Source organism: Alligator mississippiensis, chromosome 3, assembly GCF_030867095.1.
Source record: "Alligator mississippiensis isolate rAllMis1 chromosome 3, rAllMis1, whole genome shotgun sequence".
NCBI classification, from domain to species: domain Eukaryota; kingdom Metazoa; phylum Chordata; order Crocodylia; family Alligatoridae; genus Alligator; species Alligator mississippiensis.
In genome coordinates this window covers 132,740,564-132,756,134 of record NC_081826.1, presented here as the reverse complement: position 1 = coordinate 132,756,134, position 15,571 = coordinate 132,740,564, and the positions used below count along the sequence as shown (strand labels likewise).

At 44.8% G+C, this 15,571-nt stretch overlaps 1 protein-coding gene across 2 annotated transcripts in view; it reads right to left on the bottom strand.

Annotated features, from left to right (window-relative positions):
- The window catches only part of NEDD9 (neural precursor cell expressed, developmentally down-regulated 9), a 108,070-nt gene that overhangs the window by 45,468 nt on the left and 47,031 nt on the right, over positions 1–15,571 (bottom strand). Inside the window, exon 1 of one of the 2 annotated variants that reach the window (XM_006277465.4) lies at positions 656–855. The exons of the other annotated variant lie outside the window; for it this stretch is intronic. Coding sequence (XP_006277527.3) covers positions 656–667 — 12 coding nt within the window. The 5' untranslated portion in view covers positions 668–855. Of the gene's footprint in view, positions 1–655; positions 856–15,571 lie in introns of those variants that run through there. 2 annotated transcript variants of the gene reach the window in all.

Here is a 15,571-nt window from a genome sequence, read left to right as displayed (position 1 = left end):
CTAGATACTCGTCTAACCTCCTCTTGAAGACCCCCAGGGTAGGGGAGAGCACCACCTCCCTTGGGAGCCCGTTCCAGACCTTGGCCACTCGAACTGTGAAGAAGTTCTTCCTAATGTCCAGTCTAAATCTGCTCTCTGCTAGCTTGTGGCCATTGTTTCTTGTAACCCCCGGGGGCGCCTTGGTGAATAAATCCTCACCAATTCCCTTCTGTGCCCCCGTGATGAATTTATAGGCAGCCACTAGGTCGCCTCTCAACCTTCTCTTGCGGAGGCTGAAAAGGTCCAGTTTCACTAGTCTCTCCTCGAAAGATACTTTTAAAAACTATTTTAGAACAAATGAGTCTGAAACTTGACATTCCTATCTACTCGGAGCCAGCACAGTATCTGTGGCAACTGAAAGAAATCAGATAGAGTTTTCTTTGAAACTCTGACAGCCTTAAAAAAAAACAGAACTCAGTGTAATTCAAGAAAAAAAGTTCTTTATATCCTTTGATTCTAGGTATGGAAAAAACTGGCATATCCAGTTCTCTTTTGTCTTGTACTGGTATGGAAATGTCACTCAGAGTCCATATGAAACTAAAAATGTAAACGTTCCCCTTGCACACACACACACTGAATAAGAACAAAATCTTTTTAAAAAAGCCATTTGCCTCACCTTATACTTCATAATTGCAGATGTATCTGGAGTAGTTCTGTGAAACTAGACAGAATACTCTACAATCTCACACATCTTCCTTTCCTATGTAATGTCTTCAGAAGTGAAAATGAAAATATCCCCAGAATTGAAGGCGGTTTTCCAGTCTGAGTCTGTGAACTCTTAGAGCCGCTAAGTTTCCAGTGCATCTGAGCTCATTGTTGTGATTTGCTGCAACTGGGCTGCGCTGCTGATTTGCATAGCTTTCCACTATTGGCTAGAAAAGGAGATGGGCTGGGACAAGATGACAGTGACCCCTCCTCTTTTCCCAACTCCAGAAACACTACCCTTCTCCTCACCCCGCCAAGCCCAAATCACTAAACTAGACATGATTTTCCACCTCCACAGAGTGTGTGGGGGAGTGGAGAGAGAGAAGAGAAAAGAGGAAATCTTTTAAGATTAATTCCATTTTTAAAAAAAAAAAACCAGTCCACAAAGTGAGGTCAGGCAGTCCTGCTTCCTGTGACCTAGCAACTCCTTCATAACCCAGTTTCATTTCAAAGCCATTCACCTCACAATCTCCACATGAAATGAATGCGGGGACAAAAGGTTTTCTGTCTCCAGTCCGCTTTTTACTCCTCACCCCTGCTGATATCTCTTTTGGTTGCTGTTGTCTTTTTGTTCCTCTCAAGGTTCACAGTGCTCTGACTGTCCGTTTGAAACCAGCTGGGCAAATACTTGCTCTGACAGTGACCAGGCATTACAGTGCTCTAAGTATGTGCTCTGGACCAGCCCAAGATTATGGTGGTGATAATTGCTGTAATAGTCAAATATGCAAAGCACTTTACCAACAACAGTAAGTGCCCTATGATATCCAGATATGAAACAGCATGAGGAATATTCAGATATGATATGAGGAAGAATGTTAAATTAGAAATCTTGTCCAACTTTATCCTAACCACATAGTTGGTTCAATAAAAGATATTGCCTTAAGAAATCCCTGCCTCTTGCATAATTTCTGATATTTAGGCATTATACCAGATACATACTAGAAGTGGTATAAATTAGTTTTTCATGTTAAATTTGTACCACGTATTTTTGCCTGTTTGCATCCTCTGTAATCCTTTTGCCGTACTAATTCATTTGAGGAGGGCTTCTTTTATTAAACACCATTTTTTTCACTCCTGCCTTTCTACTTAGTGAAATGGTCTGTTAATGTTCCCATTGTTATCTCTTGAATCAAAATGCTAAATATTCACTTCGCATGGGAAAGGCATGTTGATTCCATACTGATTAGACACCAGGGCACAAGTAGGCTTTAATGATCTACATACCCAGTTTAACCTGGGATAGTAGTATGATTAGTATGATTTAAAAAATGCAGTATTTACCTGTGATTAACCTACTGATAGGAAAGAGAAAGGAAAGCAAATGTGTAGTAATTTAGTATTCATTGGGTGTGTCTACACATGAATTTACGTGGGCTTAAATTTAATGCGCTTTATCCTAAGGCAATTTAGGCACATGTTTACACGTGGAGGCCTTAAGGCACCTTAATGTGGCTCGCTGGGCAACCTGCCCTGGTCAGCACTCTGGACAGCCCCCGGAAGCCCGTGGCAGTGTAGCTGGGTGGTGTAGCCCAGCACTTGCCAAGTGGGAGCCTCCAGTCCCCCCGGAAGTGGTTGGTCCACGCCTAGCCCCAGCCGTGGCTCCAACCCCCTCCCCATGTTCCTGCCTCCCCAGGATCGGAGGGCAGCAGGCCAAAGCTGAGCCCATGGGCCCCACGCTGCCACCAGGCACCACCAAGAAAACACGGTGGGTGCTGTTCTGCAAGGCACAGACACTGGAACTGGAGCAGTGCTTCTGGTAGCAGCAGTCTCTGTTGGTGTGCGGTAAGTCAGCAGAGGGCCTAGGAGGCATGAGGGCTTCTGGCAAAGCACAAGGGACAGGCCACACTATGACTCCCTGCAGGGGAAGTGGGCAGAGCCTTTGCTAGTTCCTCTCCCTCAAGGCAGGTTTGCTGGCCGGGCAATGCAGCCCTGCAGGGGCAGGACTCCTCACTCCCTGCCCGGGATTCAGGTACCCTTAGAAGCCTGTGCTGGGGCTCCTGCCCAGGACAGCAGATGGGCTGGGACTGCATCTGCCCCCCAGTACCTGGTACAGCTTTTGCTGCTTCACCCACCTCCATCTCAGGCAAATGCCTAACCTCCATGCTGGACACTGGGTGGAAAAGGCAGTGTCAGTCCCTGGGGGCTCTGCACAGCTCAGCCTGTGTAGGCTGGGTGCAATGTGGGTAGAGGCTCAGCTCTCTCCTTGGCCTGCCTTATCCAAGGCTGAGCCTCTGCCCATGTTGCACTCAAGCTGTGCCACGCAGAGCCCCCGCAAGTTGACACCACCTCTCCCACCCACAGTGTCCGCACAGAGGCCAGGTGCTTGCCCAGGATAGAGGTGGGTGGAGCAGGGAAAGCCATGCCAGGTGCTGGGGGCAGACACAGTCCCAACCCACCTGCTATTCTGGGTGGGAGCCCAGTGGAGGCTTCTAAGGGTGCCTGAATCCTGGGTGGGCAGTGAAGCATCCTGTCCCTGCAGGGCTGCATGGCCTGGCCAGCAAACCTGCCTGGAAGGAAAGGTATGGGAGAGCTGCTAGCAAAGGCCCTGCCTATGCTGCACTGCTCCCTTCCCTTGCAGGGAGTCACAGGGTGCCTGTTTCTTGGGCTTTGACTAAAACCCTAAGTAATCACACCTACATTTGGTAATTGCTTTATGCAGGTATTAAATTTAGACATGATTAGCCTAAAATTATCGTTACGGTGCATTAAGGATGCACACATGTAGACCCCATGCCCTTAATGTGCCTTAAAAATGGCTAATGTGCCTTAAATCACCACGTGTAGATGTGCCCGTTGTAACTGAACCTTCTAATTCTGCTTTGATGAATGCAGTCCAAGCACTATCAAGCTTTGAGTGGAACAGACTCCAGAAAATTAGATCATCTGCTTATTTTTTGGCCAACTTGAACCTTGGCCAGAATTTCTAGGTCACAGATGGATTTAAACTCAGATTGCTTCTAGAGATCTAAGGAAAAAAAAAAAAGAACTAGAGTCTATCATCAAATATTAAAGACAACTGTTTCACAGTGCACTAGAACTGTACTAATTCTCATGTGATTAGTCCACTAGAGAGCCCTCATATTACTCAGACTTCATGACTTATATGAAGTATAACAGTGGTGTTCAAGCTGTCTTCCATGGAGCCTATTGTTCCACTATAGGTCATAGAATCATAGTCATAGAAAATTAGTGTTGGAAGGGACCTCAGGGGTCATCTAGTCCATGGAGACTGGCCCCAGCAGTGGTAGCGGGGGCATGAAGCAGGGCAGGGAGCTGCTCTGGGGCCAGGCTGGGATCTTGCAGTGGTGACAGTGTGGTCCAAAGCCAGGGCAGAGCCGTGATCCGCAGCCTGCATGCTCTCGGCAGGGGCGTGCGGGCAACGGATCTCTGGCCCGGCTCCTTGCAGCAATGACAGCATGGTCTGGAGCTGGGGAAGAACTGCAATCTGCTGCCTGCATGCCCCTGCCCAGAGTATGCAGGTTGTAGATCATGACTCTGCCCTGGCTGTGGACCATGCTGTCACAGCTGCAAGATCCCAGACTGCCCTAGGAGCAGCTCCCCGCCCTGCCGCGTGCCCTGCCCGCTGCTGCTGGGGCCAATCGCCACAGAAACCCTGGCTCCATGCTATCACAGAATGGCTGCTGCTGGGGTCTCCATGGAAACTGGCCCCAGTCCTGTGGGCAGGGACATCTGGGAAATAGAGTCCAGCAGCAGGCCAGATCCGCCACTTTGTCTAGGTTCATCGTCTTTGGAACCACCCTGCAGGTAGTTAAAGGCTGCTATCAAATCCCACTCTATCTTCTCTTCTGCAGACTAAATAAGTCCAGTCCCCTCAGCCTCTCCTCAGAAGTCACGAGCCTCAGCCCCCTGACCATTTTTACTGCCCTCCACTGGACTGTCTCCAACTTGTCCACATACTTTCTATAGTAGGGGACCCAAAACTGGACACTACTCCAGATGTGGCCTCACCAGTGCCAAATAGAGGGGAATAATTACTTCCTTTGAGCTGCTGCAACAATCCTACTAATGTAGCACAGTATGCTGTTAGCCTTCTTGACAACCCAAGAACACACTGTTGACTCATATCCAGCTTACTGTCCACTATAACCCCTAGGTCCTTTTCTGCAGAGCTGCTACTTAGCCAGTTGGTCCCAAGCCAGTAGAGGTACATGGGAATCTTCTGTCCTAAGTGCGAGACTTTGTACTTGTCCTCGTTGAACCTCATGAGATTTCTTTTGGTCCAGTCCTCCAATTTGCTTAGGTCACTCTGAATCTTAGCTCTAACCTCCAGCATATCTACTACTCCCCCCAGCTTGGTGTCATCCGCGAACTCACTTAGGGTGCAATCCATCCCATCTTCTAGATTGTTAACGAAGAGAGTGAGCAACATTGGCCCCAGAACCAACCTCTGCAGCATTCCACTTGATACTGGCTGCCAACTAGACATTGAGCCATTGGTCACTACCCATTGAGCCTGATGATCCAGCCAGCTTTCTATTCACCTTGTAGTCCATTCATCCAACCCATAGTTCTCCAGCTTGCTTGCAAGAATGTTGTGGGAGACTGTATCAAAGTCTTGCTAAAATCAACATATATCACATTCACTGCGTCCCCACATTCACAGAACCAGTCATCTCATCATAGAAGGCAATCAGGTTGATCAGGCATGACTTGCCCTTGGTGAATCAATGCTGACTGCTCCTGATTGCTTTCTTCTCCTCCAAGTGCTTAGAAATGGATTCCTTGAGGACCTGCTCAGGGACCCCTGTCATCAGGGGTTCTGCAAAGAGATTGGAGGTAATGGCTAAGTGGGCTGGGAGGCAATGCATTGCCATTGCTGGGCCAGGTCACCTGGTTCCATGTCATTCTTCAGGATAGGGGTAGGGGTTCTGCAGCAAAAGAAGTGATAGGAAAGGGTTCTGTAGTCTTAGGAAATTATAAAACCACTGAAATATAACATAGGACAGTTCTAGTATTCTCCTGCATCCTAGAATTACAACACACAGGGTGCGCTTACACATGCATTTGATCCAGGATCAGTTTGCTCATGAGTAAACAGTCCCGGGCAGGCATCTACACATGCAGGGAAGCAGGAACAGCTTTGCTGCCAGTGGCAGCAAACTGCTTCAACTTCCTGGAGCCCTGCAATGTAAGGATCTTCCAGCACTGGCCCCGCAACTGTGGAGCTGGCACCGGGACATAAGGATACCCCCACCCCTGCTCCCTGATTGCAATCTTGGAGTGGGGAGGGCTTGGAGCTCGTTTCTGCTGGGGCAGGGGGACATAGTCCTTGCCCAAGCTCCAGTGGCAGAGCCCTCTCTGGCAGCAGGCAACTCCTGGCAGCAGGGAGCCATCTCCCACCTCCTAGTGGATGGCTGATTGGGAGCAGATTTGCTTCCAGTCAGGCCTTTACATGAGTGCTACTGTGCCATTACTAATAAAAGTAAATTTGCTACTTGCATTTGCAGGTAGCAAATTTACTCGTGAGTAGCAAGATTTACTGCATAGTAAGCATGTAAGAAAAGTGTCAGGAACAACATCAGGGCCTGTATATGGCTTTCATTGATTTTACTAAGGCCTTTGATTTTATCAGTCATGAAGCCTGGTAGAAAGTACTGGCCAGATTTGGATGCCCTGAAACGTACATCAAGGCCTTGAGGCTTCTCCATGACCAGATGACTTCAACCATTCTGTGCAGCAGATTGGATATAGCACCACTTGTCATCTGAACTGGGGTCAAGCAAGGATGTGTCATTGCCTCAACTCTGTTCTCCATTTTTTGACAGTCATCCTGGATCTCGCTAAGGGCCACCTACCTTCCAGAATTGACACTGAAAACCAAATGGATGGAAGGCTTCTCAATCTGCGTCATTTTCACTCTGGGCCTCTCTCAACATTGAAAAGACCAAGGTGCTCTATATCGCCTACCCTGGGACACGAATGTGATCCCCTCCCCAAATTACCATCAAAGGAAAGACTCTGGAGGTAGTTGAGCATTTCCCCAACCTCAGAAGCCACCTCTCTCAGAGAGTGAACATTGAAGAGACCCAGCACAGGATCCAATGTGTAAGCCTCCTTTGGGAAACTGCTTTGGTGTGTCTTTATTCATTGTCATCCACAGAAAGGAACCAAGATCCAGGTCTACAATGCAGTCATCATCCCCACCCTCCTCTATGGATGTGAAATACAAATAACCTACCATTGCCATCTCATGAGTCTGGAGAGGTATCACCAATGATGCCTCCATAAAATTCTCTGCATCAAATGGCAAGATTGCCATACCAACACCAGCATTGTTGCTGAAGCCAATGCTACCAACATTGAATCAATGATCCACAAGAACCAACTTGGCTAGACTGGACATTATGTGTGGATACCTGACTCTTAACTTCCAAAACAAGTGCTCTACTCCCAGCTTAGTAATGGCCTGGGATCTCACGGTGGCCAGAGGAAATGCTATAAGCACACATTGAAGGCATACCTCAAGAAAACAGATGCTGACATCAAGAGTTGGGAGGAGCTGGCTGCCAACTGACTTCAATGGCACTGCAACCTTAACCAAGCAGGAGCCCATTTCAAGGTAAAGCACCTTTTCTTCGAAGCAGAGAAGAGAGAGTGGGGGTAGGAAAAGGAGAGGAACCCTAGCCTGCTCTTCCCTGTGGAATGACCTGTACCTTCTGCAGATAGATCTGTGGCTCAAGGACTGGACCCTTAAGTCACCTCAAGACCCATCAATGAGCCATGGTAGAGATCATCCTTGAATCAAGTGATTGCCACAAACAAAACATGAGCACAGCTGCAGAAATAATAATCCACAACGGTGCCTCTGTTTCTGTGATGACTAGTGAGGCTCTGTTGTATTCCCTAGTAGTGGCATGCAGAACCTTGCTATATTTCCCTTATAACTGGGCTCATAGTACAGCAGGCTGACAGTTAACATTGCTGTGGCTTGGACTTCTGCTAGGCCTGTAGGTTTCTGGATTTTTTTTCATTTAAGGCTTTCAGGCTTACAGCCTCGCTCACTCTGCTGCTGCTTTATCTGGATCCAGCCCACAAGGAATCCCCTGGTGAGAATCCAGTCTGGGACGCAGGGTGAGTTTGACACCCATGGCTTAGGGTGTGATAATCACAGAATAGTGATTATCAACCAGGGTGCTGTGGCAACCTAAGGTGCCATGAGATTATTTTCAGGGTGCTCCATAGTATTAGCACTGTTGTGTGTGCAACTATGCACACACAATTCACAAGATAAACCCAGAGGTCTCAAATGTAAAAACTATTCTGATCTGCTGACATCTTTCCGAGTTCTTTGCAACAGAAGAATGGCTCTATTATTTTTCTGTAGTCAAAAAATGAGTGAAAGCCAAGGGTTGGCATTTTCTGAGGGGTTCCTTGAGTCTAAAAACATGAAGAACTGCTGACACAGAGGAACCCTGAGCGTTCAGCAACACTGCTGAGAGAAAAAAAACTCTATCTGTCTCCTCCTGATCTGGAAATGAGACAGTAAGAACATCCCAGAGGATGACCCAAGCTCCACTGCTATTGAGCACATCAGAAACACAGGCCTTGAATATGGTGCTGGCGTGGCCCTTTCACCACCTCACTTTTTTGGGGTGGACAAAAATAGCATCACAGGGCTAATTCCATTAACAGCTTGGCAGAGGTCTCTGCCACTGCAGTTTAATCATGTCCTTAGTCTTTCTGAAACTCAGTTTTCCCATAAACAATGGTGGGATAATAAGTCTCCCTTTCTCATGTGGGTGTTGTGAAACTATGTACAGGAAAGGCTATGAGGCACCTGGATATTACAATAATGGGGACCAGATAAATACTCCAGATAGACAGTTATGCTTCTGACTTGTCTTAAGCCTAAGTCTTTAGTATATGACTTATTTTTTTATCACGTTAGAAATAATTATCTTGTAACTCACATTTCTCATCTTCAAAGTACTTTACAGGGAAACTAAACTCATACAAAAAAGCTCTACCACCTTTCTGCACTTTAACGTATATGTGTTCTGATTTATTTAAATGTCCAGTGTTAATATGCAATCTTTTTACCTGTTCCCTACAGATGTTTTAATGTAAAGTTTTGTCAAGGGCAAAAAACATTCAAGGAAGGAATTTATCTCTCTGATGGCATGAGTTAAGTAGGAATGCAATTTTGAGGTGTCAAATAAACTGCAAAATTCAAGATGCCAATAACTACTGTTAATAGATCTTAAAATCTCACACTGCTTCCCTCATTAAAGCAAAACATGTCTTATTGCTTATTTTCAGACTTGCCTTCCCTTTCTCCTCCTCTCTGTAGCCTACTTCATTTACCTTCTCAGGTTTTCTCTGAGCTTTGAGATGGATTTTAATTTCCCCAAGTATGAAATGCTCCATCTTAATGCAATGTTTTTAGCATAGCCGACAACATGATCAAGTTTCCCCAGCACGTGAATGTCAAGAATGAGATATAACCTGAAAGAAGCATTTGTAAACATGACCTTGTAATCTTAACATGTTACTCAAATATTAGATCAATATAAAGGGCATGCTTGTGGTTGGGCCAGCTATTTAGCCTTTCTTAATGATGTTCTAGATTGCAATATTTTTACTCTGTACTATCATATTACAGTTCGGGTATCAGAATATTTTGAGCCTGTCTTGGCTGATCAGCTAAATTATACAGTGGACCATGCTTATGGTGAAGTTGAATTCTGGATTTATCAGGGTCTGCATACAGAGGTAACTTGAGCTGCGTGGACTGGATTTATAGTTATAGAGCCCTAGTAAAATCTTTAGGGGAAAACCAGTGTGGGCTGGTCATTACTTGGGTAATGAAGAAAATTCTTTATTTTGATATTACTGTGATCTCAAGAAAGCAGAGAATGAGGAGGAGGCTGTATGACTTCATCTGTGTCTACAGTGCCTTTGCATTCCCTCCCTGAATGCCAAATATGGTATTTGGGAAGCAGGATCAGGGGAGGAAATGCCTGATGTCAGAGAGAGAGTGGCTACATGACAGCCAGGAAATGTTGACTAGTTATAGAGTTTACAACAAGCATCCCTGGACAATGATGTGAAACGGAGCTGTCGTTCAGGAACAGGGCAAGGCCCACTGAAACAAATCAGGGAAATACAACCCTGTGACAGCCAGTGGGAGAATAGCAGACAGACAACCTCCCCCAAAAAGTGATTACAGAAGAAAAGCATATTAAACCTCTCTGATCCTTTTTCTGCTTTTTCCATGTCACAACATAGGAAGAGAAAGAGACGGACACACATACCTTTGACTGATATTTGCTGTGGTGTTACTAGTTCCATTCTCCCAACCCGTTTTCTTCTCAAAGCCTAACTATCCTCCAGACAGCATTATACAGGAGAAAGAAATAGGTGCATCCCTTACTTTGGCCTAAGTAATTTGGATACTATGGGTGTGGCTATAGTGTAACTGTGTTTTGGTGGGTAAAATACAATTCCAATGATAAAGCTTGATCCCACAGCTTACAGATAGGCATAAAAATGCTGGATTTGGGCCTCAGTGGAGGTAGTGTGTGGTGGGTAGGATTGTTTCATTCTGAGATGCATGCCCAAATGGGTGGAATTTGATCCCCTAGACAAACCTGTACAGCAGACAGAAGTCACGCTTGAAGTCACACTTTTGAACCCACAGCATGACATCTCCATTTCTCAGCAACTGTACCCCAGGCTGCAATTACAATGCTTTGCAGCACTACTACATGCAGGTTTAAAGCAGAGTAGAGTGGCACCAGCACTCTACTCTGGCCAAATTGTATGCATGAATCAGTAATAGTTTTCAAAGAAGAAGCAGCAGAAATTCATTTTTAAAAATGTCATAACCACAGCTCTTTGGAGCAGATCTTTGGAAAGTGTCCTCTATTGACATGCACACATGGGAAGTTAAGACAAGGGCAAATGCCCCAATTAACATTTTGACATAATGCTGCTGCTGGGTGGGAGAGATGAAGAAACTGGTGCCACTGTAGGCAATTCTTGCCCTTCAAAATATCTGTGCTGTTGAGACTGACTGGCTTTCCAGTTCCCGCCTTCCCACAAATCGGTGTTGTTAAGAGGGCAGGAGGAATCTGAGATATGTGGGGAGGACTGGAGAAGGGCTGGAATGCAAGAATGCAGCATGCACAAGCCTATTGCTTCCACAGATTCTTTAAAAGACTCATTCATTTCTGATACAAACAAAGCAGCTTCACAGCTGCTCATGTAGAATGCTTGCCTTTATTTTCCCTCTGGCAGTATAGTCTTAATACACAGATTAAAAAAAAGCTTGCCTCTAGAAGTGTGGATTGCATGCCATTCAACCTACAAGTGCCAAAAGCAAGGAACTATTCTTCTCCTTGAGAACCTGAGAAATAACAGATAATATGTATGCAAGAGACTAGAAGACTTTCTTGTTCTTGCTAAGGCAAGGTTCATTGGGTAGATGTGATATCTTTTATTAAACTGAGTAGTTGGAAAAACTTCTTAGTGAGCTTTCGGGCATGATCATGTTAACTCATGCTAGTGGACAATAAATATAGCTTGATGTTGCTCAAGAGGAAATGTGTGTTTGATCAGCAGAACAGCTTTAATTAGAAAGGGCTCCAAATTTCAAATCTGACTTGTGTTGGACTCTGAACTTCCTCAAAGTTTTTGGCATTGTCAGATTTTTAGCTTAATACAGAACTAATTTGGAATATCAGAAAGCTCAGATCCTGATCTGAACTTCCACAGAGTCTGTGAAGATCCAAGGTTTGCAGTTTTGCCCCCTCTCAACTTTTAACTTGTAGGTCATCTGCAGTATGTTATCCTTTCCTCCCCAGATAATAAAATTGTTTAAAAGAGACCAAAGGTTGAGAGTGAGTGATTTTTCATTGGAGTCCAGCCAGCCTGCCATAGCAATATTGTGCTTGTTTGGGAATTTGCAAGATGCTTTTGAATGAGCATTCAAGGATAAAATCAATTTGGTGTTTTCAGTGTGTAGGAGGGTTGTCCTGCTGCTGTGAGACAGATGTCAGGAGGCTCATTACAGTAAGTTTTTTATTTTCTGTGGACCTTGACAAGTCCGTGGCAGGAAGTTTGTATACATGTGGTCAAGTTTATACATAGATAGGATGTGGTGGGAGAGGATGGTAAATGGAAATAGAAAGGTTGTCTTTTCTCCATGTTGAAAACTTTGCTGTTTAGGAAATAAAACATTGAAAGAAAATTGCAGATAAGTTACTCTGATTTCATTAGCTTATTTCATGCTCATCTGCATCTCTTACCGTGAGCTGCTGGTCTCCTCCCCCTTTCCGAGCACCTTGTTCTGCAGCTCTCAGCCCTTAACCAGGTATTGCAGCTCTGCCCTGTCTGCCAGTTTGCCATTGCAGTCCATACCTGTCTGAATTCCCCAGCCCCTCTCCATGCACCTGCTCAGATTCATTCCTCTGCAATACCCACTGATGCCTGCAGTCAGTAAGAGGCAAATTTATAGTTTTAAGCATTTTACAGTTTGATGTATCGATCTCTGAAAACAGCTGTGCATGAATGGGACCTGGGATGTATAAATTCATAGATTCATAGATGCTAGGGTAAGAAGGGACCTCAACAGATCATCAAGTCCGGCTTATCTTTCAGTTTTCTAGCTCTTCCTCCTTTCTTGTCATTGTAATTTGAACCCCCAGAATGGTATGATCTACTTTCATACCTCATCATCCCTTTCTGGCCTCTTAAAACAGTTGAAAGGCATATCACCCTCTTAACAGGGCTTACAGCTTAAATGTGAAGTGTGTAAACCACTTTGGGGTTGAGTCAAACAGAAAATTTCCAAAAGTCAAACATTTTGTTTTGTTCCAAAGGAACATTTTTACGAGCACAATTGGGTTTTTTTCACAAAATTTCCATAAAATTTTTACGGTGAGTTGCAGTTTGTTAAATGTCAAGGGATTATTTTGTTTGAGGGCAAGTTGGATGGATGACTTCAAATAAGAAGATGGCTACTTTCCTCTTTGTTATCCTCAGCTAAGTACTTTTTGAAGTCCATAGGAAGACTCCTAATGACTTCAATTCAAGTTGAATTATGCCACTAACAGCAGAGAAGAATGCATCACCCTGTCCCAAAAGTCTGAAGCCAGATACGATTTAGGCTGTTGGACTATCAATAATTAATTTTTACCTTATACCTCATATTACTATAGCTTCTGACTTTTGGGATACCCCGTATATTAGATTTACCATATATGCCGTCCTTGCCAACAAAGGCTTAGGGTGGCTTTTTACTCTACTTAACAGAGTGTCTCTGAGGAGAGAAAACTGAGGAAAGCTTGTCTCTTACTAAAATGTAGCAAGCCTATATTTTTGCCCTCTTGCAAGTTGGGATGCAAGCCCTGAACTGCTGATCTAGCACCTTGCAGTGAGCTTGCAAACAGAAACTTGCAGGCAGCAACCGTTCACTGAACTCTTTGTTTCTCAGTGCCGCTCCGAACTGACTCGTGATGCAGATCAATCACATTTGTTTCTGAACTTCAGACTCTGAGAAGTACTTCAGACCTAGAGTTGAAACCGGGATTCAAATCCACACTTTGTGTGTCTGGGTGGAAGCAGAACCAGTATTGGCCCATCTCTGCTAAAGATCCTGGCTACCCACAGTCTCTCACTGAGAATGTGTTCTGTTCAGTTTACTATATTAGAAAATGAAGGAACCACAAAAGGGTGCAGAACTGGTGAAGAATCCCTGCATCAAAGCATTAAGAAGGGAGCCTGTGACAGTTAAGTGGCTTTGAGGAAAAATACATTTGCAAGTGCAGGACAATATGTTTGACACTGTCAAAGCCCCTGGACAGTAACATACCATGGTGGTGTGGGGGGAGCATTAACCTCTAGATACCATAGTGATAGGCACATGAAGTTAATGCAGAGGTAGTAGGCAACCGTTGATCCTTCTAGATCATGGTATATGCATGAGAGGTCATCCAGACCTTCAATATACATGCCTAAGCAGGAGTATAGGTTGCCCAGGCCTTCCATCCCCCCTTTAGATGATTGGGACAGAATCCAAAGGCCAAGCTGAGTCCAAGTGTTCAGTACCTAGATGCATAGGCACCACATAAGGGGGGCACATGCCCCCCCCCGATTGGCCACCATCAGCTTCTGCAGGTAGTCACCACCAACAAGGCCACCAGCAGCTGTGGGCATCCCCACTTACTGCTATGGTGCTCCCCCCCACAGCCACGGGAGGCACCAGTCATTCATGCTTGAATGGCTGTAGTTCTGTGCATGTCCAGGAATCAAACCCAGGTCTCCCACCTGGCAGACATGGATACTACCACTGAACCACAATAGTGGATAACTCAGAGGTAGTATTTGTACAAAGAAACACCATACATCAGGTTTGTTGTTTTTGTTTGTTTGTTTGTTTTTGCATTTTTCCTTTTCCAGACCATGTGTTGTTATTAGGGATTCATATTAATCCCTTCACCAGTGTCACTTCCTGGCATTCTGACCATCTATTGGGTTAAGGCCAGCCATGGGTTAGTGGAACATTTGTAGGAGCAGAGTTGCAAGGCTTGAACTGAAGCTAGGTGACAGAGTGGAACATCTGTGTACTGACAGGGTTGCCATGATATTATTCCTGTCAGACATAGTTTGTTCTTCCAGTGCAGACCCACAGCAATGGGAGGGGAACATGCAATGTGAGGGTGTGATTCCACCCATCTTAAGCTAAACACAAAAAGAAAGATAAATCAGGAGACATGACTTTGTGTAGTGGCTTTCTATATAGCCTTTTTCCATATGCCACCAGCAAAATAAACCCTACCCAGTCATTTCTGCTTGGGCACACCCTAGAACAGAAATTAGGCAGAGCAGATAGCTTGGCAGCTGGTTCAGAGCAGAGTCCTGCACAGGTTGCATCTCGGGAGAGCTTGAAAATGGTGTCCTTTGGGCTCTGTCTGAGCCATTTGGGGCTGCTCTGGAGCTGTCAACTTTGACTAATCGTTGGTCTCTGTATCTAAGTAGGAGCAAATAGGCAAGGCTTATTTTGGTCAGTGGTGACCAGAGGGTTGGGAGGAAAGCCATATAGAAAAGTTTGGAGAGACGAAGGGAGAAGTGCCTTGAAAACTGTGGGAAGCAAGATGAAAAAGGAAAGGAGGGTAGAAGAAGTATGATGGGCAGAGACCACTACCATTTAAAATAATGAGGAAGATTTTGAAAGACACAAAGGAAGTTAAGGCCCTAACTCCCATTGAAAGTTAGGGGCTGGTGGGTGAGGGTGCCTCCATCCTCTCCTTGCTTTTGAAAACCTTTCCTCCTTGTTTTTATTTTTAAAATGTCCCATCAGTATCCATGCGCTGGATATATCACAAAAACATGCTGCTTAAATACCAAACCGCATTGTCGTAGTAGCCAAAGTAACTTCATGAAGACAGTCAAACTTGTGTTAAATTAATGAAAAAAAGACAAGAAAAATCACACTAGAAAGTTATGTAAGTTTCTATTTTAAAATCATCTGGTCCTAATTTACTAAATTTAGTGCCTTGGAGCAAATGCCAAGCTGCTACATTTGATTTATAGAAATACTTTAGCACATTTTTCCATCAGGCTCTTGCAGAATATAGTTACTGCTTTTCTGTTGTTGTTTAAATATTTTAGAGAGTTCATTGATATCTTCTTGTAAACTGCTACAAGATGTACAGATAAGAAATCTCGTAAACAATGCCATGCATTTAAGAGCATTCCATTTGGTTCACCAACTTCTTGGGGTTTTGTTAATTGAATAAAGTGATCCATCTGGTAAAGGGATGTTTGAGAATGTCCACTTTGTGCCAAACCACTTCTCTTAAGC